Source organism: Mycteria americana, chromosome 12 (assembly GCF_035582795.1).
Source record: "Mycteria americana isolate JAX WOST 10 ecotype Jacksonville Zoo and Gardens chromosome 12, USCA_MyAme_1.0, whole genome shotgun sequence".
NCBI lineage: Eukaryota > Metazoa > Chordata > Aves > Ciconiiformes > Ciconiidae > Mycteria > Mycteria americana.
The window spans coordinates 5,831,892-5,857,982 of record NC_134376.1 but is presented as its reverse complement, the minus strand read 5'-3'; the positions used below and the strand labels follow the sequence as shown (position 1 = coordinate 5,857,982).

General features: G+C 43.7%; 1 protein-coding gene across 4 annotated transcripts in view; it reads right to left on the bottom strand.

Annotated features, from left to right (window-relative positions):
• Positions 1 to 26,091, bottom strand: part of TTYH3 (tweety family member 3) — a 78,809-nt gene that overhangs the window by 26,746 nt on the left and 25,972 nt on the right. For all 4 annotated transcript variants that reach the window (XM_075514715.1, XM_075514717.1, XM_075514714.1 and 1 more), the window contains exons 2-5: positions 11,431 to 11,600; positions 3,783 to 3,894; positions 2,947 to 3,167; positions 2,055 to 2,150 (exon numbers count right to left, since the gene is read on the bottom strand). In XM_075514715.1, the coding sequence (XP_075370830.1) occupies positions 2,055 to 2,150; positions 2,947 to 3,167; positions 3,783 to 3,894; positions 11,431 to 11,600 (599 nt within the window). The remainder of the gene's footprint in view (positions 1 to 2,054; positions 2,151 to 2,946; positions 3,168 to 3,782; positions 3,895 to 11,430; positions 11,601 to 26,091) is intronic.

Sequence of the window (26,091 nt, the reverse complement as noted above, 5' to 3'; positions counted from 1 at the left end):
CTGCACGGCTACAGATGGTGGGAGGGAACACTCAGCCCCCGTTAGGACACCTGGTTCTGGTTCCAAGCTGCGTGCATCTGAACAGCACCTAAGCATCCCACATAGCCCCAGGAGAGAGACAGTCACCTGCAGGCAAACAGTTCAGAGCAACAGTTTAGGTGCCTGCCGTGCAAATCCATCTCTGCACAGATTTAAAAGTTTTGTTCCGATAGCTGGACCTCATTACCGACAGAAACAGTGGGAAGTGTCTCCTATCAAGCAGACACAAGGCAAAGGGATGACACAGCAGTGGTCTCAGTGACATTCAGCTAGCACACATTGGTGAAAAAGGCTTTTGCACTTCCTCAACCAGCACGTTAGCTCTTCACCTTTGCTGTCAGTATGAGTACTAGAGATATGTAGGCAAAAGTGCTCCTCAACTCCCTCAGGTATGGGGATGCAGACTAATAAGCAGTTTCGTTTTACGTATCCCTGTCTTCAAAGTAAAGGGACACTGGCTTGCTCTCTCAGGGATGCTTTTTCCTTCAGGCTTTGAACACAAGTAGGTTCCTCCTGCCCACCACTTGAAGAAAACAAAAAACCTGTTCATAACCAAGACATTCTTTATTCAAACCTAGAGCAAACATCTCTGAGGAAGGGGCATATTGCTTTTCTGCTATATTTGTCTCATTGAAGATCAGAGCTTTAAAAAAAATAAATCTATGGGTCTACATTTAAAAAAAAAGATCTATCCCTCAGTTTGCCACTTATTTTAATTCTGAGTAATCCCCATTCTCTGAATGGATCTGTGGCTCATCCTGCAGAATTAATGGAGCTTCACCAGACTGACCTCTGTGCAGCACTCTGGAATAAGATGGCTGAAGACTTTATTATGCTTTTTCCAAATGGATGCAAAAATTATCAGCCATGGATCAGCAAGGTTCTGTGGTTTTATGACATAAGGACAACATGGCTTGGTGCCTCCAGCTGAGCATGGTAATCAGTTCAATAAGACACATTTGTTGTTTTACTTTAAATGAAGATGACTGGGTCAGTAACTGATTGCTTGTCTAAAAGATCTAAAACTGGCATTTCACCATCTTGCTTAGCTGTGATACACTTGCTTCTTTATGCCATGTGCTCCCTTTGGGGAATGCCTTAATACGAACTTCTGGCTAACAGGGAATGAGATTCTAATTTAAAACCTGGGTTTACCATCTGTGCATACACTTGGACTTTTGTCTGTGTAACCTGCCAGGTATGAAGTCATCTGGCAAATAATAAATCTGAATACACATTCCAATTATTAATGGCATCACCATGTACCAGGATAAACTCTTGGCCATGTCAGTTGTCAAACTGTCAGTGTGTTTATACCACCGGCATCTTTGCCAAATATGCCAAGCTAAACCAAGCTATAAGATAGGGAGAGGAATATTCTTGCAATGGGGCCTGAGCATGGCAGCACTTGCAGTGCTTTTTAGAAATAGACATGCATTAATATAGCAGTACCATGGCAACGAGACTCCTCCTCATAACTGTACAAACCATTGCTTGTTCTCAGTTTAACATTTCTTCAGGTGTGACAGCCAAAGGTAAACAAGAGCAGATCGTGACACAAAAGGCATGCTACCAGGTTGTATAGACACATGCAATGCTTATCATAGATTAACAAATGCCTTCACAAGTGTAGAGAATTAAAGGGAGATTTTTAAAGCCTATAAATTTAAGGGAGGATGTTCACATTACTATCTCCCAGCAAACAGAAGCTACCAATGCTACCCAGCGAAAGGCACACTGCCCAGATGAATTCCTTGTCTTTGATGCAAAAGCAGTGGACACCAGTACCATCGCATTTTATAGCTCAAGAACCTTCCTGTGAACATCTCTCATGTAGCCCTAATCCTATCCACAGAGCTACACTCTACGAAGTCTCTCTATATTGAGAGGCAAATTTAAGCTGTTCAGTCTCAGAAGTCCTTGAAATCAACTGACAAGAGTCTAGAGGTTTAAAATAGCAGGCACTTGTGTTCAGCTGACCTGCCTTTATGCACTGCACCTCGGTCAGGACTTACCCCATAAGAATGGCCCTGGAGTTTCTAATGAGCCCAAAGAGCACCAGCAAACAAATCAGGACATGGAACAGGAGCAGGCCCAGGTATCCCAGCCACCTGCAGAAAACAAAAACAAAACAAAAACAATAAAACCCACAACACAATACAGTCTGCAAAGGAAAATTGGTGTATAGAAGGCACAGATCAAGAAGCTAGTGTGACTCATGGGAAAAACGTAGCCCTTCTCTTCTTCAAGTAAAAGCCACCACTAATGATTAATCTCCATAGAGCCCTGGATATTTGCTGGGTCTGAAACTGAGGCAGGTAAAAGCATTTACACAACACGCCCAGCATACACAGTTGTTGAGAATGCAACTAGACACCATCAGGTGAAGAACAGGCATTGCAGCTTCTTGAACTTCCTAGGCATTTGTTAAAAAATGCTTCAGTTATTCCACACGTGTGGATAGAGGTTTTCTTTTGTGGAATACATTGGATGTGACCTTTTATTGAAGAAGTTTAATAAAAACGAATGTTAGGGTATGGTGTTAACATATGGAACTAGTTCAGTTTTCCACTCTAGTTAATGTGTCATATAACTAGAATGCACTTATTAGGACACAAGAGTAGCTATTTCTGTGGCTGTTTTCTTCCCCAGTGTTAGAACACAAGCTACAGATTTTGTACATTGAGAATAAATTTCCCTTCAGCTGGCGGTAAACAGTTAAGAAAAAAGTTATTGCCACGCATTTTGATGTAAACTGAATGCAATTTTGCTGTAAGAAACAAGTCAGCTGGGTGGGCCATGAACACCTGCAGTAATATATACAACCTTTGGCTCAGCCACCCAGAACATGCACATCACCGTTACAAAACAGATGCTACAACCACTACACTACAGCATGCTACACACCTGTACCAGTCATAGAGGTCAATCTGAATTGCCAGCTCCTCCAGAGATACCTCTTCGTTCTTCCAAAAGGGGATCTCAGTTGTTTGCCTGACCAGATCATCCAAGAGACCTTGCAGTTTCTGGATAACATGCAGGTAGTCTGTCTGCTTCGCAAACATCTCCTCCAGGATGAGCAAGTTTGGTTCCACTGTTTGGTTCAGGGCCACTGCAGTATCTAGTACCTATAGTATTACAAAGAAAAAAAAATATTAAAGGACAGGAAGACAAGGAAGTAAGAGGACTCATCCTTACTAGCAAGTTATGGACAGCTTCCAGATTATCAGTCCTCTGTCTTAAGAGGCTCAGACTGCTTACCCTTCAAAAGCAACTTAAAAGCATCTATAAAGTAGATTGTTTGCAAGTAGTCCAATGATGGCATCTCAGCTGAGCCTTTAACACATGTACACATTTTGCAGCCATCAGGGTTGCAGAATGATACCATGAAATTAGAGGTAGCACAGCAACAACTGATTGTACTAAAATGATACATTTTACTAAGAGACTTGTCTGCTTTGGCCTGCCTCCTCTTCTGGGTGTGGAAGAGAGCTGATCAGAAGCTGTTTTTAAACCTAGCAAAGAGAAGACTTCATTTAACAAGCTGTGTTTGCTTTGATATTTTTAGAAGAGCTGAAGAAAGCACCACTCCATTAATGGAAATTTTAGCACATTTCTAAGCCCAGAGACTAACAAAAAAGAGGAAGAGATACAGGCACAACCAGATTCAAGAGAAGAGGTGCTGAGCAAGCCTGCTTATTCCCACACTCCCCATTTGCTAGCGTGTCTCCCCTGGTGCTTACCCGGTCTTGGACACCTGCCACAGTGCGGTTTGCATGGCGTAGCGAGTACGTCAGCCGGTGAATGCCATCACTGGTCTCTCCATTCCCATAGAAGCCAACAGCAATTCCAGCACTGCAGAGAAAGCAAGCAAGAAAGGTTATAGTTAAAGCTAAGAGGCAAGCTATATAATGCACGGCTTACCGCTACAGCACCCTTTGTAGTCACATCAGCATTTTCCACAGAAAGGGAAACCGTGTGCCTCCACAAAGGGTAGCTGGGGTAGTCATGCTCCTCAGCAACCACTAAAAAAATTCACCTGCAAACATTCGCCCGTGTTTTCCACGCAGCCACCAATTCTCTGTACAGCAACCATATGATGAACAGCGGAACACCATCCCTTCTCAATATGTACGTTTCATTTATCGTACAATAATGAAAATCTGTTAGAGAACTGTTAGAGAGCTCAGATCTAGCCATGGGCAACCAGAAATCCAGCCAGCCAAGCAGCTCTCCAGTGCCTCCTGCAAGAGCTACCATTGCTATGTCAGGAGACGCATGCCTTCTCTGGACATGAAATACAGACTGTTTCGTTACATTTTTAAAAGCAGGACACAAAGAGGTTGCATTGCCTACTTGCCCATGGTGGTGGTTCCTCTAGATACATTATCCATGCCCTCTTCTCTACACTGTGAAATATCTATGAACGTCATTTATCTTGATTTATCTTCCCATTAGAAGCATTTGTGTCGCACTGATTTAGAGTACTGGGAAGGAAGGCTTAATAACTTCCTGGGACAAAAGGCTTATTTATTTTTAAAGCAAGTGAATTTCAAGCTTGTAGACACAATTCAACTCCAGCTGCTTAGCAGATTACCACCTATCAGCTGATTTGCCATAACTTTCCACACATATCAGTCTGCCCCAATTATGAAGTAAACCATATTAGCTTAAGCCTCACTTAAAGGAGGAAGATCCTGTAAATGAGTTGCAACCAGGAGATTATCTCATGCAAGTCAGCGATACCTCTTTTACTAAGATGTCGCTGCAGGAACTCACAGTTCCTCTTCCCAAGCACATTTTTCCTAATAATAGAGGAGGAAAGAACTTGTGAAGGGGTCACAAACTAAACTCAGGGCAAACAAACATTACCAAGATACGAATTTCCTATTCTCATGTCATATTTAGCTTCAGAGCACCCAGGATCTTTTCTGGGAAGGTTCTCAAGACACCAAGGTCATGTTTGTGGTAGTGGAAAGGAAGGTGGTGGTGGTTTTGGTGTAAATCTAAAGTTATTCTGGATGAAACAGTTTCTTCACAACAACTTGGTGCTTGGGTTATAGCACTGCCCTCACAGAATTGGTTTGAAGGAGGAATAAGAGAGGAAGGAAACAAGCCAAACAACAGCTTTCAGAACAAGTAAGTGTAGTGCCTTTGTTTAACAGGAAGGGTCACTAAAGGATGTTAGGCATTCTTCACCACCATCACCTCCTGGCTGGGAAATGAACCCAAGCAGGCAGGCCAGAGTGGGTTTTGTCTAGATGACAGACCCTCGCACAGATTTGCTCTGGCACATACATCAATCCACAGTCTAAACGACTGTTTCTGCTCTCGCTCCTCTCCTGCAGGAAGACAGAATCCGTCCCTCCTTTCCTGGGCTCATCCACTTCAGAAACGAGTGAGCAGAATAATGCAGTTCACCTCGTTGCTTTTCTACTATCTCTTCATACATACAAGAAATGGCAGCAAAAGATCACGCACTGGAAGTGGATCCACTATGAAAATCTGTGTCAGCCTCATGCTTTTTCCAACAATTGAATCTCCATAAATTATAAAGAGCTTGGCCCATAAAAGCCTCAGCTGCAGAGTCTTCCAGGGACAGTAGGCAGCCTACATCTTATACAGAAAGAGAGGCAGCAGGTGTGTAACTCTTAATATTTAGTATTAATACAAGAAACCAGCCTCTTCCTTCATGAACACCATTCCTCAAACATTTTCCTAATGCAAATGATGCTGATAATTAAAGAGAGAAAAGCCCTCTGCATTCCTCCCTGGTTGCAGCTATTATCAGAGCTTGATAATGCATGCCTAGGATGCATGGGGGTGGAGAGGATAAAAAAAGACACACACCCCCCTCCCCCTGAACTAGAGAGATTACAGATCCAGAGCTATGCCCAGGCTAAGGCAACTCAGCATCCCATCGCGGCAATTACAAACCTCTGGCTTGAATTTCCCCTCGTCTTAATCAAGGCAAACAAATTCAGACAGACCCTTTCACTCCTCTGAGCAGCAGAAAACTTTTAACAGTTGTTTCTACTATAGACACCAAATAAATTCCAGAACATTCTTGACATTGAATATGCATATCTGAGCCCTTTAATTAGTGAGCAATTTTTATTCAGCCTGTTACAGCTACTAGAAGCCTATTCTTTCATCAAAGGCTTGGTAAGTGCCCAAAACCTGCTGCTTGGCTCTCAGTATTCCCAGCACACTAGCACTGTTTTCGTGGAAAAGACTCAGAAACAGCACTCTGAAGTAGCAGCAGTCATCTTGTCCTTAAAGATGCAGCACAGCTAGGTATATTAGCCAGTTTACTCAAAGGTACCATTTATGAAGTGCTAGCAACTACAGGCAAGTGACTTGAAACTTGTTACCCTGTTCAAGACAGAACCAGCCCAGCAGCCATCCTCGTAGGCTTCCTATCCAGCCCTGCATGAACCACAGCTTCAGCTGCCCTTAACCCTCTAGGCACAGTCACTACTCCTGAAAGAAAACACTAGAGCAACAGGAATTGGGATAAAAGCCATTTAATTCAAGTAACAATTCCTCTAGACATGCGTATCACACGCTCGCTGGAAGCTACACATAAAGCATTAATTATTCCATTACTGCCCAGCAAAAGCCAGCTCTGCATTCACACCCTGTGCTAGCAAGAGCCACTTACACAGCCATTCCTTCTCCGAGGAGCAAGCTGTACAGTTTTGTGGCAGTTCCCCTTTCTGTCATGCTAGAGAGGGAAGGAAACGATCCCCGAAGCCCAGGCTGGGGGCAGCTGCCCGGACCCACGCTGAGGAGGGTGCAGAGCCGAAGGGCAGGCAGCGGGGGAACTGCCGGTGGGGGAAGAGGAGAGAACCACTGCTGTTTAGTTTTCTGTTTGCATTTGGCTTCATCTAAATCCAACAGTTGTTTCAAATCCCTGCCTACACACACTGGTATAAGTTGCTATTGTTTAAAGCAGATTTAAGGATTTGCACTAGTTTTTAACTACCTTTTATTTGATTAAAGGGAAACAGAGGGGCTCCTTCTATTTAAGCGCATTCTTTTGAAGTAAAAATAGATCAACTCATCTTAACCCAACAGCGTAAGTCCTTGAGGTCAGGACAAATCACATGGCTTCTTGCACAAACCCTGGGAGGCTCAGTAGCCTAAGATACAGCAGATCCATCTCCCAGTACAGGATGACAAAAATCATCGCCCAATGGGGAAGCCTGCATTTCTGTCACGCACCATGGATACAAGAACAGCATTCCTGAATGACACAGCTTTTTTCCACCCTAGCACCCTCTGGAAGATACTCCAACGCATTTTCAGTGCTTCTATAGGAAAGTCATCTCCACTTCTGCTATTCTTGCTTCTGTCGCACTCCCCTCCCTAGCGCACACACACCTCTCTCCTCCTGACTCCACACCGTCCCATCCTCAGTTCTTCCTCCCAAACCTACCTTTGTCAGTCTCCTGTCGCTTCCACTACCCCCATCTCTCCTTTGCCTTCCTTCTCACTCACATTTTTGGATTAAAAAAAAAAAAAAAATTAAAAAAAAAAAAATCAGTCTACCAAGCTCTTATGGGCCATTCAAAAAGTTGTTCCTTGTGTTCAATACTGCACTTAAAAAGCTACTTGGCTACTCGGGCATTTTGGTAAGTTTTAGGAAACCCACTTATGTTAAGTCAAGAAAACACTGCACTCCTGAGATTAACATTATCATCACCAGTGCACACCCACAGAAACACACTAGAGAGAGACAGTACACTATACCAGCTCTTCAAAGAGTTATATGACGCAAGACAGAAGAGCAGCATGCCATGATTTCTATGTATTCCTTCAGTTACAACAGCAGGATGTAAAGTACTGCAGGTTGCATACACATACTTCAGTATCACTTTTCAGCAAGACTCAAGAAATTCAAGTCTGGACAATAGCTTTCCCATTGTTTGTATGCAGGAGTGACATGGGCTTAGAACATCCCCTGATAAAGAACCAGAAAAGAAAAATCAAGTGTAATTCCAAATTAGTTTGCAATGCGACCTGCAAAAAAAACATTTTCTGAATTATGCAAGGTATACATGAACAGCAGAGTGTTAATATGATACAGAGAGCATATACGTGCCTTCTGGTGGAGAGATCCGCCTGTTGTAATACCCACACACACACACAGTGAAAACCCCTCTGGGTACCAGTCACCAGTCTGAAAAGATGAAAACTAGCCATTCACATCACATCCTTAGAAATGAATAATCTAACTACACCAAGTAATCTTTAATTACAGGAACTTCATAAGGAGAGCCCTTTTTAGACTTCATGTTCTCAGGAGGAATGTTAATTTGTCTGTCTAATTACCACCTTGCACTTTCGCACCAAGGGAAAGCGCTATTACTGGCACTTGAGAAAGCACGTTTTCACCATCTATTTGTACCCATTTCTTTCAGGTATCCTCTCCACGAAGCTTCCTAGCCACCTTCAGAGCTGAGCTCCCTTCTGGGAGAGTTAGGGTCACCTAATTGTGGATGAGACGATTTATAAGACAACTCCCCATACACAGAAACCGATCAAAATTGGTAAGGGCTAGAAATGAACTAAGTATTCAAGGAATAATCTAGGCAAATCATTCCTGCAGCTTTGTGGCTAGAGCAACTGGAAAGACTCATGAGAGAGACATTTTGTGGGAGAGCTCCTGCAAACCAGTTATGCTTTCCTGCTGGCTCAGCATTCTCCCTTTTATTCAGCAGGAAATATCGAGTCATTAGGAAACAGTGATCCATAGTACTCAGCAGGATTCACAGTACAAACAGCCCTCTGGGATTAAGTACTACCTAGATAAGCATCTACCAGGCATGGCTGGACTTAACCAGAGTTAACTAGTTCTCAGCTAGGAAGACAATAATCCACTTCATGCTATTCGGACAGACCAAACCAGCTGATGTTTGGAACCTCTCGCTGCTTCAGCACCCAAGCTACTTCTTTCCCCTTGCATACCATGGTGCAAACTGCCTCCCAGGTCAGCCTACTGACAGACATTCAGAATAGCCTTACTCCCCATCACTCTGAAACACAGCAGCACCTGCCAGTCTGGCACTTCTGTTATGTGTAAAGCACAGCTAGGATAGGATATATCCAGTGGACTAATCTTTAACTGTTGGTATCTAACTGGGACTCCCTGCTAGCACAGATTAGATTCTGTGCTTGTCAGAAGCCGTATCTGCGTTCCCAGCCAGACGCTGAGCACAGAGCTCCCAGAGGCACTGGTTCGATGCACTGTCGCGCCCAGCTGCTCTAAGAGGGGCAGAAAGCTGATCTCGGCTTTTCAGGAGAGCAGCAGCACTTGGACAGCACCTTCGCTCACCACAGATGGTACCAACCTGGTATCGGCTCAAGCACGCTGACTTCAGAGTGGAAATTTAAAACTTAATTAAAAAAAGTCAAGACAAATATTCACCCAATATCACTGTAGTTTCAGGTAGAATCTTAGTTTTAAGAACACTCCTGCATTTAATACTCGCAAAAACAAATGCTACACCCAGGATGAGAACAAACGGTTCAGATTTTGAGGAAGCCTAAGCAGTTTTCCAGCTTGCAGACTTGACTGGGAGTCGCATCAAGTTTACCAGAATTTATATGCTGACCTTCCAACTTTAAATTGTCTCACGCACGCTCTGGGAGACGTGCAGAATACCTCCTTCTCACCCTTTCTACAATTAAAAACAAACACAACTACCACACTCTGCAGCAGCTGTCTTGGACACATATGCTGCATAACAATAGCCTCAAGAGCCTGTAGCAGCAGCACAACTATAAATAGCATCAGCTAGAGCTTCTGTAAGAAAGGATTAGGACCACAGCACTTTCAGTGGATTGGAATGGATGCAGCTGAAGCTCTTGAGATCACTGAAAAGAAAGGTGAATGAGGCTGAGATTTCTTCTTTGCAAATTGTTCTCTGGTTTGCCTTTCCATTCCAGGCAGCTATTTGCAGTCAGCAAAGCACGGAAGAGCTCCCTGCAAAGATGGCAATATTGGCTAGTGCACTAGCTCTCCTCCTCAATGCTGAGCCCCTGCCTCTACAGGCAAATCCATCCCCAGCTGCTAAACTCACAACATAAAGTCTGCTCTGCAGTGTTTGTCCCAGTACTTCAGGGGTTTTCTGTTCTCTTAAGTATGTGCCTCAAAAGAGTAAATACACAAATGCATTAGTAGCACAATCTAGCCCTTGAACAGCTAAGCCTGGCCTTCAAGGAACATGCTTGTCTCCAAAAAGATCACATACCAGATCCACCACCTATCAGCAGGTTAATACAAGAAGTGAACCACAAGACACTGCAAAATACAGTTGTCTCATTGTTGTCTCCTTTCTGAATAGAGGACTGCTCCCAGACCTGCCAGCCCTGCAGAGGGGCAACTAAGACCACCTGGAGTCTTGGGCAAGTGTAGATGATGCTTGGAATTGGTAAGAAACGCAGTGCTCAATCTCAGGGCACACATCCATAGAGCTCAGAGTATTTGTTCTGCCCAAGTCAAAACAAACTAAGTCCAAGTCTCCTTCCAGAAGGTTGCAAACACGTCCCTGCTTTCAGATGCCCCATCATTAACTTTCTAGGAAATGGGATCCTCATCTGTGTTGACTAAAAAAAAAAAAAAAAAAACACACAAACCCCAACAAAAAAAAAAAAAAACAAAAAACCAAACAACCAACCCAGAAAACAACAAAATGTAAATTCTCTCCTTTTAACTTCTTCTGCACATGCTCTCCTCTAATTACTTAATTTTTCTTGTTTTTCAGAAACCCTTCTTTTCACCTCACCTCCAAAAGCTTCTATTGCTCAGTCATAACACGAAGCATTGCTGACACTAGCACCATTACTAGCGACCCTTGGAGATGGCACATTAGCACAGATAATGAAATGCAGCAGTGTCTTACACAGGCTGCAAAATTTGAACATCCACTCCAGTCAAATACCCATACTTCCAAACCGGAAAGAATCATCTGTGCCTCTTTCTTCCTAATCTACTTTCCCACATAGTCCTTTTTTTTGGACACTAGATTCTAAGAAATCTCCATCTAGACCTGATAAAGACCTGATAAATATTTCAACTGTATCCATCCTATTTAAGCAATAAGCTCCCGAGGACACAGTGTCCTTGATTTACCACTTGCAAAGTATCAAAGAGCAGGACATTAGCTATTCCTTTTCACATTGCTCAAACCATTAGGCAGTTCAGCAAATGGCAGAAAGGAAGAAAATACATTACAGATATTTGAAACTACATATACCAAGTGGAAAGATGGATTACTGCCAATATTCACTAACTACAGACACAGCATACCAAGTATGAAAACGCATGTACAGGATACACCACCCCAAATAACAGGGAAGATCCCTTTCAGGCATCAACCATACCTGCAGACCAGGGTTGCGATGATGACACACCATGCCGTACAGCAGCAGTCAGCATTTAGATGTTCTTCGCTCTTCCGATGGCGGCAACACAGCCAAAACGAGTAGAACAAGAGAAAGAGCAGGTCCAGAGCAAGGCAGGAAAGAGCGATGCCACCCAACAGCAACAGGGCCTGCGGAAAACAGAGATGGGCATCACATCTGACCACGGCACAGCCATAGCAGGGGATGTGAATCAGGGCTCAGATGTCTGAGGGCTCTGCAATAAGACAGCACTGAAGGCATACCTTGAAAACAAGTTGTTTTGTGGGTTTTGCGTATTTTTAAATATAAACAGGAGATTTTTAGCCCTACTTTATCCCCTCCTCTGCATCCCACTTGATGAAACCACGTTCTGTACCTAAGCAGTAAATAGCTGAGCCATTTTGTCTGTCCCAGTCTGCAAACAGCCTAAGTGAATCAGAGAGGGTTTCCTCTTTACTCCTGATCAGAGGTCAGCAGATTTAAAGGAAAAAAAAGAAAAAAGAAAAGTTCAGCCAGCTGCCTCTATCTGTATAGTTCTTTAAGCTTCATGAATAAATATGCAGGCTTATTCATTAGAAATCCAAGAGCATGAGTGGGTTTGAAAGGGGGAGGAATTTATTATACATGCGTGAGATTGATTTTAAAAAAAATGAATCCTCATGCAATGCTTCCGTTCAAGGTAGGCCTAGAATAAATGCTAAACCCCTCCATATACCATCCACATATATAGGTACAACAAAAGTGGATGCTACAGACACACTGGTTTGAAGCCGTCACAGGCTGAATTATTGTGTTATACCTATTTCTAGTCAGATGTTCCTGGGAGGAAAGGAAAGCAATAAGTGTTTAATTCCATTCCAATTTCTTTTTGTTTGGAAAATCCTGGGTGAAACCCAAAAACACAAAACAATTTTGTTAAATAAAATAATTAAAAAAAAAAATTGAAAATCCATTCTAACACCAAACCCAGCCACACTTTCCCACGTGAATGAATCAAGTAAAAGGATGTTATTTTATCCATAAGCTTTTTTGGATAAACCCTTGGTAGTGGTGACAAATGCCAACTTACTAGAAACAAGTATCTGGAAAGGGCCGAAGTCACCTACTGCTGCCCCAGTATCGGGAAGGCAGACATGGAGCTGTATCAGCAAACCTAAAACAAAGGCTTGGGTTTTTTAAACCAGTATCTCTTTTCCTCCCCATGCAGAAATTCCTTAAAGAACATTTATACGCTTCCTCCTGATTGAAACAATAACTTCCTCCTGGTCAAAGAAATAAAACAAAGAATGCTGCAATTGAAGTAAGATTCTCCACAAAACTGGTAACCGTTTCTAACAGGGTCTGGTAGTAACTTTTTCTTCGTAGGGTTTTCTTCCCCTTCTTTCCCCCCAGCCTGCTCCATAGGTACTCCCTGCTGAGTTATTATCCTGGCAAACTATACGAGCCACACAACGTACTTTCCAGCCAAGCAAACATCAGTGCGTACAGACCGTAGGGCCCACCAGCCACACATAACGAGATTCACGCTAGTTAAACTGAACTGCTGCATCACAGATACTCCACGTAGCCATGTGCTGTTTGCTTTCCCAGCCTTAAGAAACCCACCCAAAGCCCATCAAGCGCACTGGGATGGGGGGAGCTTACAGGTGCTGCTTTCCCAAACTAAACAGCAGAAAGCCAGTCCCGTTGCAGAAAGTGAACTTTGGGATCTTTAATGGAGAAGAGCGGGGGTGGAAGGGAAAAAGCCCTATCCCCCTTTCCCATGATTACGCCAGATGGTGTGCATACTGTTTGAGTTCCTGAGCAGAAAGGGGCCTTCGAGAGGGAAGCTGCGTTCAGAGCCCCACATTCTCCCACTTCTGAAGGCTTGCCATGTACGAGCACTCAATACTAATTTAACTAACACATTCGGCGTACCAGAGCTCCTCAGGGATGTTCTTTATTTTTTAAACACGTCAGGCTGCTGTAATGCAAAGCTTTCCTGCACTGCTTGCCTGCATTTCTTTCTTCACACCCTCAACCATCCTGCACATGCTAAAAGGCATTACCACTGGAAAGACGAACCCAGCTGAAACATTCTTCCAGTGACTCTGTATCAGCAAAAAAATTCACACTGCAGCTCCAGATGTAGGGGAACAGCCCCCATTAAAAGGAAAAAAAAGGAAAGGGAAAAAAAAAAAAGGAAAATACTAAAAAGAAAAAAAATAAATTAAAGATTGCCATGCATCAAACAACCTGAAGTTCTCGACACTTAATATATGCTTTAATTTACGCATCTGGCCAAAAGGACTTGGCTGGCCACTACACCACGATCTGCGTTTCATTTTCCAGAGCATATTTGTTTTCCATTTATGGATATGTGCCATGACAACAAGTGAAATCATCCAGCAGAGCAGTTATTAATCTTTCTGACTGATGAGTCAGTTTAGGACCCAGAGACTGGCTGGCAGTAAAAGCCTGGTCACAACCAAAGATATGCCTGTGCCTGCTTGTCAGGATTAAACGACAGTATTTAAAAGAGGGGGCTTGAGGCTGGATAAACCCTCAGACACTCTATCCTGCAACAGTAAATCTGGGACTCGGTTATCCAAGGCCACGTTATCCTGAGTAAATGTAAAATTATGCACTGGGCCTTTTGCCACAAAAGAGCATCAATTCGTCTTCGAACATTTGCTGAGCTATCAGAACCTTTATAGCAAATGATGCATGAACTGCCCTTACAGGAAAATGGAGACAACTTGGAGGAGCAACATTTTACCACTGTGCTGACACTAATGGCAGAAGTGGAGACAGAGCAGTCCCTGAAAATGAGTGTAAATCCAAGCGGTATCAGCCAGACTGGCAGGAGACGAAGCTACAGTGTTAGGAAGCACTTTCAAAAGAGAAGTTAATAGCAGTACACAGGGAAGTAACCACGAGCAGCATTGCTAGCTTGGAAAGGCACCATGAAACCTGAATACACTCGGTCTTGTGCAGGGATGGTGCTCAACAGCCTGCTGCAGTGTTAATAGTCTTTTTCAACTCCAGCATGGTTGCCAGGATTCATGGTATTTACTCTCTCAATGGGAGTAAGAAGCCAAAAAAGAGGCAGAAAATATCTAGGTATCCATGCACAGAGCGGGGCACCATCACAATAAAAGACACAGGGCATGGCAAAAACATCTCCTGCAAAAATGCCTGGGGCTGGTTAGCTCTTCCACATGGTATAAGGGTACCCCATAGGTGCTGATATTATACCTAAGGACATATATGTAGATCAGCCTTCAGTTAGCACAACCCTTGGTCTCCGAGATCATGCCTTGTGTTACTGTGGACTGATTCAACCAATACACTTGTCTACTGGATGAAAAATTCCCATGCGAGACAGCTGGTTTCAGCTCTCAGACCGCAAGTTCCAAACTGCTATCCACAGCATTAGTTACCTGAACATATCTCTGGTCACTGTGGTCCTGGAAGGCTAATTTTAGCTGCTGAAACTGCACTTCAGGGGATGTATACTCCATCCCATCCTACATATGCAGTCACAAAGAGAAGTGATCTACATAACATGAGAAAAGGATATACAAGATACATTTGAGCATATTTGCTTAGAAGGGAAAGCCTAAATAAAGCCACAAAGCATTGAAACGCAGGAGGTAAACACTGGGTTGCATTCACCTAAGTGTCAAGGTTTAGCACTGCCTTAAGTGCTGTTTGTTCATCACTCGACTATACAGAGGAGCGCTGGCTTAGGGACACCTCCTCACACCACCACCTCCCCTCTGCCATGAAGGTTACTTGGCACAAGAAGTCCTGGCAGCAGAACAGAATAAACAGAAAGTTAATTCTGAATACACATGAGTTCAAAATAATCCATGTGTTTATTAAGTACAAATTTTACCAATCTCAAGCTATCCAACTTCCAATTACCACATTCTTTAGACCTTAACTGTACTAACAGCAGCATGGCATAGTGAGCAGCTCTTCACATGGAATAGATGATAGCTATTTCTGGATAGCACTGCTATTTTACTACTAGTTAGAAAGTCCACTAAAACCTCATTAAGAAACTTGAGAGCAAAGCTGAAGCCTTCAGGTGGTTCCTGAAAAGCATGCAGTTTCACTTTTAATCTTCCATCAATAATTTTAAAGTTATTTCATCTTACAACTTCATAATTTCAACCCACAGGACAAAACAGCTACAGCTTTTGAGCATCTCAACAACACAGCTGTCTTAATCATTGCCAGATTGAGAACTGTTTATAGTTTTGCCTTAAAGTTAGCTTTTGCCAAAAGAAAGCTTTCCACTGAATCTGCAACTAATGTTCCTTCTGGATTTCCATGCAGCGACTTGAGATTGTGATAATAAAACAGAGAGAAGAGGTTAAAGGAGTGTGGGAAGAGAAAAACGTTTACCCAGAAGAACAAATGAAGCAAACTGGGCTGCTGCCAAAGGAGCACTCATCTCTATTCCATGAAGGACGGAAGTCTTCTTAAGAAAAGAAACTGCTGTGGGATAGTGTCATGCCTACACTACTTCCTACACCGGTTTTTTTGCAGACTTCAGGATATCTCTAAGAAGCTTACTTACTCAAAGATAAGTAACTGTGTCCTACCAAACTGATTTTTTTTGTAATGCTGGCAACATGAGGAACACGCTCCGACTCTCTCATCAACTTGTTCTGAACATGCTGTGTGTTGAGAGACTCGATTTTCATTTCTGAAAAATGCTGTACGTGGTGTTTGTTGAGATACTTAAGTGTCTCAGGATGTCATTCATCCCACAGCCTCTACAGAGGGGAACGCAGCCAACCATGTATTGGCAAGTGTAGTGTGGGGGAAGGATGTGGAAACCACTGCTGATCTCAGCACTAAACCATCCATATCTCCTCTGCCTGGGGGACAGGCCTTCCCAGGCCAATTACTGTACTCAACACAGTAGAGGAGCAAGGCTGGGCAGGAAACGTGCTGTGGAAGAGTCTTTTCCCACGGTACTAAGATGTATTCTCCTTCATGAGGGATCCCTCAGCAGCATGGAAGAGCACCATGGAAACAGGAGACAGTGGAACCTGTCCTATCTCCTTATACAGACATCTCCCAGAGAAAGCACGCTGTTAAGGGAGTGCAGTAGATTACATATGGCAAGTCCACACTGGAGCAAGCAATATAGGCCAACACTTTGCCTTTAGCTTTTTTTGGCTATTGGCTTTCCTTTCTGGAAAAGAGAAAATGCCAAGGATTATGTCATGCTTTTTTTTTTAACCACCTTAAGACAATACAGCAGACACATTAGAATAAAACAGATCTACAGTTGAAACATCTCCTAGCATGACTACATAGCTCAAACCTATTTAACCAAGTTGGTTAAATAAACAGGCTAGCTTCCTCAACACTGAGAAGCGATCTATCTACACAGGCAAGGGCATTCCACAGTTAATTGGTATTAGAGCTGTGAACTAAAGCCACTTTAATTACAAATGAGTGTTCACACAGAGTTTTAATGTAGTTTAACTAGAATGGCCTTAATTCAGTGTAGTTTAATTCACTTTAGTGCATTTAAAGTGGTTTAACTAATCTGCTTTGAATTTATTCCTCCAGTTAATTCAGATTAATTTCTCAAGTGCCCTTGTGCAGGCAATGACTGAGAACAAGGCTAGGTTGATTAAAGATTCATCATGATTTCCTCCATGCTAACATTCTGACCCCTTATTTCATAATTAAAGACTTTCAACACTGCCTTTATATTTGGTCCAATTCACAGAAGCCATCGGTGCAGAGGCCAAAAAGACACAACCTTGCTGATACTTGGTTTATTGCAGTAACCAACACGCAATACAATCATCACCAGAGTTTTGAGAGCTGTGGTTAAACAATATATAGCGCAGGTACATCTGCACACCTCAACTTCCACAGGTTGCATGGGGGGGCAGGGGCTAGAATTCATCAGAGCATCTCATATCACAAACCAAAGAGAGATGGAAAGCACCGGGCAGAAAGGATTTGCTTAACAAATGGGTTGGATTTTTTTTTTTTCTGCCCATGAATGCAGATCTAAGCTGTGCTAATCAGCAGTGAACACTGGAGTCCTATTGGGTTGAAGTCAAATAACAGTCCATTTATTTCCCTAGCTGTTACCAACTCAGCAATCTCCATCTTACACAGCAAGGAAATGTTCCCAGAGGTAAGGGGGTCCTCTAAATTGGATGTTCTTATCTCTAGTTTCTCCATAATGCTGGCTGAAAGCCTCTATGCACTACAACGATGAAAAGAATGAGACACTCTCACCAAATTCAGTTTCTACTGACAGGTCCCCACAGACTAAATCTTTATTAAATGAGGCTTAGCTCAGAACTGGCAGCTTGTCAAATGAGCATTCTCGCTGAAAAGGCGGATTTCCTTCCTGGGGATTCTGCAAATTCCCTTGCAGGACTCTAAAAAAGCCACCACGGATGCATCAGCGTTCATGCAGGTCTTTGCCCCAAATCCCAGACCAGCAAAATGTGTAAGGAATCCTCTTGGGAACAGGCCTTCAGCTTTAGAAGTTTACTCCTTCCTAGTATTCCCAGTTGGACAAAGTTAAAACCATTAGTTAACTTTGTTTAAAGGCAAGAATCAGATAAATATTTGGAATATTGAGGCGAAGGGCACCAACAGGATAGCTGGAAGAATTCGGTGTGTCTCCTGCACTGCTCGCGTCCATGCTCAGCTTGCCCAGCTCACCCATGGCAGATCTGCACAATTTCACCAGACATTCCCATCCCACAACAGATTAGCTCACATGTTCCCACCCGACAGCAGCTCCTCTACTCAAGGAGTTTTAGAAGCAGCTTTATTTCCTTGGCTAGAAAGCTGTATCATCCATTAAAGTCTTAAAACACAATTCTCCTCGCAAGGTAATTTTCCAGCAAACTGGAAAATGGAAAGAAACCCCATGCTATAAAGGAAGTATGAATTTAATGCTCCTACAACTCAGGGATAAGCAAGCACTGCCTGCGTTACCTGGCTCAAGCCCAACTGCTGTATAGACTCCCATGCCAAGACAATTCCCATCCCCAGGTCTGCAGCAGGAGCTCAGCTATGCTCCTGCTGGCCTGGCACTCCCCGAAGGCAAGACGTGGCACTGCCAAGCTGCCTGTTGCACGCAGGCAGGGACCAGAGCACACTTGCACAGCTCAGCACGTGAGCTAGGCAGCGCTGGTGTATTACAGAAAAAAAAGAAAGGCAAAAAGAAAAAAAAAAGCAGGAAATGTTTAGGCCTGAAGCCCAGTGACTTAATCCAATTTCCATCTTTTTTCCCTTCCCCCTCCTCCAACATGGGCTCTCAGAGACAATACACTTCATTTAGAGGCGGGAAAAAAAAAAAAAAAAAAATCTCTCTCCTATGTGCTTATCCTTACACGCTATCAAGCAAAGGGCTGGGACACTGTATTTTTTTAATCTATCTGTGCTGACCGTGCATGCTCTGGAGTGGACGCCAACCTCAAGGATTTTCTTTCAAGACTCCAGCTGTAAGGAGTCTGTGTTTTACTGCCGGCTAGCTGCTCTTTAGCTGTTGCTGTTTCTTATTAGATATGGTTTGAAACCCAAGTATTCATACTGCTCCTGTGAATTTCAAGAGTTCTCCACAAAGATAGGGTCTTTCAGTAGAGATGATTACATGCATCGTCTACAAGACTCCTGTTCCTCTGTAGGACCTAAACCACGTCCTTTCCAGGACTGGATAGGTAATGACATGGCACTGGTTAAGATTAAATGCTGTATTTAGGCTCACAGCAGCTTCTTGATCTTCTTAATCATCTCCTCTTAAACCAGCCAACCAGATCGGAAGAGATCAGCCACTACAGAGTTTGAAGACACTGAGCTCAACCCTCTGCTCTGATGTCCAGAGCAGGAAAGGCCTGGCAGGGAGGTCACTGCAAGCTGCATACACCATGCAGTACCCCTTAAAGCAGGCTGATGGCTGCCTGCTGAGAGAGGCTTTCACATACCATTTCTATTTGGAAGAAGATAAACAAGGCATTGGGGAGGGAGGGGAAGGAGAGCGGAAATGAGCAGAGCCACCCCTAAGTGGAACAGAAAACAAAAACTTGTCCCAGTTGTGGAAACTTTCCCCAAAGGAACATCAACCCATCAACAGGGTTAGCGCATCTCATCATCAGGGATGGCAGTGTTTCCATAAGCATGACTGCTGTAGATAATGAGGTTCTGCTTGCTTCTGCCATTATTTTGTATTATTTTGAACTTGCTGGTTTGTCTTCAGTGATACAGTATCACACCACTTGTGTTAGTTAAGAAGTTTCACTGGACAAAGAAGATTTGTTAGAATTTCTTAGCAGCATATGCATTCAGTTGCATAGGACGCATCCACAAGCATTCTTCCTCTCACTATGCTTTTCTGGCATCTTCTTTATGCAGCTTGTGACTTGCAGACATATCAAAGCAGCTGAGAGGAAAACAGTTCAAGTATGGCCACTTCCCGTCTACCCCAAGTGATAAAAAACCCCACACTGAGTTTCCAAATTTGTCTCCAAAATTTCCACATGAAAAGTTCATTTTAAGAGAAGATATTTTTAACCACCACACTTGGACTGAAGTGATTCTGGAAAGCCAGGGCAGGCTGCCTTTCACGGGTTTCCACTACGGGACCGTGCACGGTGCCTCATTCCCTTCACAACATCACTGCAACCTTCCACCGCCAAGTAATTTTGGTGGGACTGTGACCAGGATTTGGTAAGGCTCACCGATCGGGCCCTAACAGGTAGGGAAGCTCATTCACTTTGGGGAGAAGTGCAACAACAGGACTAACAGAAGCAGCAACTTTAACTTGCTTCCCAAGCACTGTGTGCAAATAGTATAGTCCAACACCTACTCAGACCTACCAAGCTCATTTTTAAAGACGACTATTCAGGGTAGAGCAATGATTTAGGGCAAGACTCATAACTGAACGGCAAAGAACATTAAACACCCCTTTTTTTTTTTTTTAAATCAGCTATACCTGGAAACAAGGAATTAGTAGTCCTTGCAATCAGAAAGATTATTAAAGCATCCTGACTGTACCACAGGAACACAGAAAGTATGAAGAAACCCAAGAGAGATGAAAAAATTTAAGACAAATGTAGAAAACCTGATCATTGCTGGGCCAATGGGGTTGTGTCCTTGAATCATTTGCAGAATGATGTCTTGCCTAGAAAATTCTCAATGGCAACATCTCTGCAGGCACCATTCTAATCCCATTGATGTCTTAGGAGTTTTTGTGCCATCTACTGCTGCACACGATAAACTCATGCATAACATTTGCTGCTTTGAACCACAAAAGTGATGCAGAATAACTTGAGAGAGTCCAAACTGGAATGGAAACTCCAACATCAAATTGTTGCTAATGTTAGACTTAAAAGGCAACCTAAGGTGCCAGCTAACATTTATACAACTTGTTTCTTATTATTAGCACCATGAAGGTGTGTTTTTCTAAACAGCAGCTATTGGGAAAATGTTTAAGCCAAGGTAAGAAGCTCTAGCGTACACTTTGGCATTTGGAGGCACCCAAGTTTAAAAAAAATAAAAGTTAATTAGGAAGAAAAAAAGATACTTTCTGGCCAAGATAACAAATCCACTGCAAATCGCTTCATAAACTGCTTCTATTAGCACTGAATGTACAGGCAGGTAAGTTGCTATAATTGGGCTTCTGCAAGTATATGTCAATGACGGGAATGGGCTAGACTGGTGCTACTCAGGTGTCTTTAACATGGAGATCCATGTCCAGTTTATGCTCAGTTTGCAACCTGAAGTCAATCTTCAGAATCAAAACTGGGAAGTGTGGAACAAGAAAAAAAAAAAACGCAACAAGAAAATGGGGCACTGCATTTCCATTGATATTTACCCCATTCAGCTTCACCGGCATTTGTCTACGCAACTGAAGCATGCCAAATGGCTGTTCACACAGCAAAAGCTTAGTGTAGTTCATAATACACATGAAGTCTACTACAGGGTGAGAGAAATAGCACTCTAGATTACATTAGCAAATTACACAGGTCTAGCTGTCCTGATGGCTGACCTCTGGGAGGGGATAAAGAGCAAAATCAAAGGCAAACTGCCCTACATCTTTAAAAAGTCACAGTCCATTGTGCTACAGCTAGTAGTCCATACGACATCTTCCTTAAAATAATTTGTATTTGAAGTCAGCTTTAATGCAGTATGTCAGTCATGTGGAGAGGCCACGAAGAACTGGAAAGGGGCAGCATCCCATAGGGATATCTTCTGTAAGTTGGGGAAGAATGAACACAGACCTCTGACCCATCTATTGAGTGCGGACCTGAACTGACCTCCTTGCACAAACAATGCAAACATGCCATTTAACTGTCAGAGACAAACAAGTGCCACACTTCTCACCATAAATTCACTCCAAGCTTCCTCTTTGAAAACTACTACAGTTGGGGTTAAAAAAAAAAAAAAAAAAAAGAGGAAATATCTTCCTTCAACTTAAAGCTGTGCATTTCCCTCCCCCAAAAAGCTCATTCATGTGCAGGAAACATTTCCACATTGAGTCTTCCTTGGTTTTATTTTGGGTTTTTTTGAGGTTGTGTTTTTTTTTTTTTCCTTCCCCTTTTTCTTTCTTTAAAGAAAAAAAGAGCGCTCTCTCAAAAAAAAAAAAAAAGAATCAGGGACAAAGACAACCAATATTCACTATTGAGAACCTTCAAACCCAGGAAAAAAAATACCATGGAGAGACTAACAGAGGAAGCAGATCAAAAAACTATCCAAGCTAGCCAAGACCCACCACAGTCACAGCTGGAGCCTGTGTTTCTGCACCACTGACAAGACTGGGAGCGTCATTAACCACTTCTCCGCTCAGCACTGCAGCCTGCGCAAGGGAAGCTACAGAGCTAAGAGAGGCCTCATGCAGGCTCCTCGCCAAATGCTGAGAAGGGATTAGGGCCTCCGGCAGCTATATTGAAGGGAAATACAATTTGAATAGAGATGCTTTCTTTACAGCTTTCCCCATTAGGCAGTGCAGAGCTGCAGATGGCCCTCTCAGCAACCAGGGTAAAGTCAGATGCTGCCCCCTCAAGAGCAGCACTCTGGCAAGCGGTCACAGCCTCACCCCTCCACTTCTGCTGCCCGGTCGTCATGCTGATAAAAAGGGGAGCACACGTTTTTTAAATCCAGCTCCCGAATGCCATTCATGAGAATAGGGAAACAGCCAACAGTAGATGTGCATATAGATTAAAAACACCCCTTGCAGCTACAAGTCAAATATGGTGCCACAACATGTATTTACAGAGGGCATCCCGCTTTGCAGCTTCGGGTCTAAGCATCTCTTCTCATAGTTTCTCCGTTTCCCCATGGGGTTGGGGGAAGAGAGGAAACTGTCTCCTTTCCACTAAGCAAAGCTATTCAACTCTGTTAGGGCTTGTCTGCCTGCAAAGCTGAAAGCTGTCATGGACCACTGGCCTAAAAAAAAAAAAAAAAAAAAAATTAAAGTACTGGGTTTATATCAACTATTTAGGGACAAATATACCTCACTTTTAGCTTCCTTTACCACCAAGTTTTGGGAATACGTAGGAAAAGGGGCTATTTTGCTGTAATAGCAGTTATGTCAGTTAAAGCAGCAGGTGCTTGCCCCACTGTGTCCAAACAGGATTTTTCGTTAGCTGCTCTGCTTTCCCAAGACAGATGCATCATTTCCACTAGAAATCAATGCACTTCATAGGTAAACTAAGATGCACACATCCCTCCTTCAGAGATGCTTCTGTCCTGCTCACGAGATCAGTGCTGGTAGGATTCCTCAAGCTCCTGTGCAGGCATTCATTCATTCATTCATTCATCAATTCTTCCAAACTGCATCTTGAGATTGATTTTACAGGAAAGTTCCCAGAGCTCTCTTCGAGGTTCTGCCCACACTGATGTCATGGCTATATTTAAAGAAGGAATCCCACTAAAGTGGTTTATAACGTGCTCTGGCAGGACAGTGTAGACAGAGCTAAATCCTATTAAGCTACTTAAGTTGCTTTCCCCCTCTAAAGTAATCTGTCAAATGCTAGCCCTACACATAGCAGCCAGCCATCAAACTAGCTTATCAAGAGTCATGCTTAAAACACCAAACAAAACAAAAAAATTCAATCATCACACACACGAGGAAGAGAAACTGGGGTAGTGTGCTGCTCCAGTAACCTTCTGGGATCCAGAGGGTGGAGAAGGCTGGTGATTAGCTTTTCATTACAGTTAGATTGTAACCCACTTGCACACCACTGGACTTTATTAGCTAAAGATAAAAATGACTGTTTCTTTACATGTTATTCTTGACACAGAGTCAATATATTTTGAAAAGACTATTGGGGAATATGTGAATGTAAGGCATACTTTTTAAATAAAGATCACACTAATTGGGGCGGGGGTAACTGGGAAAACAGCATCATTCAGCCTTAACTCAGCATCCCATGGAGAAGAGGGAAAGCAGCATTCAGTCATCTGGTCTCCTTTCCCAGTAACTTGAAAATAGGCACCACAGAGTCCTGAAAGATTAATTCCCATAGATGTTAAATGTGCACATTTAAAGTTCCATTTTTATAGCATTCACTCCACTAAGTCAACATGTTACTGCAACAAGATTTCAGAGATGAACCTCAATTTCACAGAACCCATAAAATAACAGAAAGAAAATAGTCTGGAAGAGACCTCTGGAGGTCACTGTAGTCCAACCTGCTGCCAGAAGTAGGGCTAATTTAAATAGATGAGATTGCTAAGAGCCTTGCCCAGGCAAGTTTCAAGTGTCTCTAAGGCTAGAGTTTCCCAAGCTTCCCTCAGCCCCTGCTCCAGCACTATGAAGAAAAACGTTCATGAGTGATTGCACCAAAGTGCCATTTCCCATTGCAACTTGCGGGTGTTGTCGCTTGTCCTTTTGGTGGGCACCTCTGAGAAGAGCCTGGTGCTGCCTTCTCCAAGTCCCTCCTTCAGGTACAAATGAAGGCTGCTCACGGATCTGTCCTTTTGCCTTCTCCTCTCCAGGCTGAAGGGTCGCAAGCCTCCCAGCCTCTCTTCACAGGTCAGGCTCTAACCATCTCAGTGGCCTTCCCCTAGGCACGCTCCAGTTAGTCAACATCTCTCCTGCGCTGGGGGCCCCAAATCATTATGCAGTTCTACAGCATTTATGCTGGCACACATAACTGGAGGAGAGCCCATGCACACGAAATGGCTGATGACCCCATTTTAGGGCTATTTTCAGCTTGCTTAGAGGGCTAGGCAAAGCACAAGCCTTCAGAGCTCAGGTCTGCCTCCAGCTGCATGACCTACCCCACCTGATACGGCCACGAAGCACCAAAAGGTGACAGATCTCCTCCCACACTGAACAGCGCGGACAGTCACTCTGTGGGCGTGAGAAATGCAGCAAGTACCATTTGAGACCGAGTGAGAGACTCAACAGCATGGATGTTATTCCTCAAAACAACAAAACAAGACAGCCAAGGGGGGAGGAAAGGAGAGGCAGGGAAAGGGGGGGGGGGGGGGGGGGAGCAGCAGCAGAGAAGTTACACACTTCAGACTGAAAACAAGGTACCTCGGGAGTTATTCGGTGAGCCCAACTGCATGGATGCTGTGCTTCCCATTGGCTGCTGCCTTCCAGAGCTGCACAGCAACGAGCCGGGGAGGTGGGAGGCTGCCAGCAGGCGCGAGAGCTCCCTGCCCAACCCCTCCTCTGCATCCCCACGGCCCAGCCTGACAAGCGCCGACACTGCTCCAGCTCTCCAGCTAATCGCAATATCGATCGCTCTTCCCCCACCAGAGGTCAATCAGGGAGGGACAGCCAAGGCAGGCAGGACCTCAGTTAAACAAATGACAGGGTCAATGCAGAGCAGCCACACCAGGTTACTAACAAAAGCACGATAGGACAATCCCATGTTCTACCACGGTCCACAGCTCAGGTTTTCCTTGGCGAGCAGGAAGACGGTACTGCAGAAATAGAGATGGGGTGGAGGGGAAAGGGAAAGATGTGCAGTTGTGCTCATGTCTGACACAGGTCAGAGAAGTGCTGACACCCAAAAGCTATTAATACTCCTCAAAGGCAGCACTGCACAGCATGAGTGCTGCTCTTGTAGGTGTTTCACTCCATTAATTTAGGAAAGTGAGGGAGGAAACAGTCACAACAGAGAAAGCTCCAATCCCAGGGTCCTAGACCACACCGACATTTACAAAAGGAGATCAGAGCTTCTTGCAGAAGGACAAGCAGGAAAGAGTACAGAAACTGGCATAACGTGGAAAAGCAACTGATCCAGCTGTTGGGCTTACCACCACCGCAGCCACAGAACAGATCATGAAGTGTGCTATGGATGTGGAGGAAGAAAACTAGTTCTAGTGCCTGAGCACGACAGCTCACAGCCAGAGAGCTTGTTACAGCTTTCCTCTAGCATAACCACCTAACCCAAAACAACAGTAGACATGAGGGGAAAAAAAAAAAAAAAGGTTGGAATTGGACAAAGAACTCAAATGCAATGGTTTGCAGGCTCTAGCACAAGAAAGGTGCTGGAACTTTCTGCCCAGACCCAAAATCATCATCTCCCAGAAGTACTCAGAGCCAAGTAAAGGACACTCTGAACTCCTCTGCCCCACTTCCCAGTATGCGCAGGAGAAGCTCGTCTTCCGAGCAGTCCTACTGATCACGTGCATCTTTGC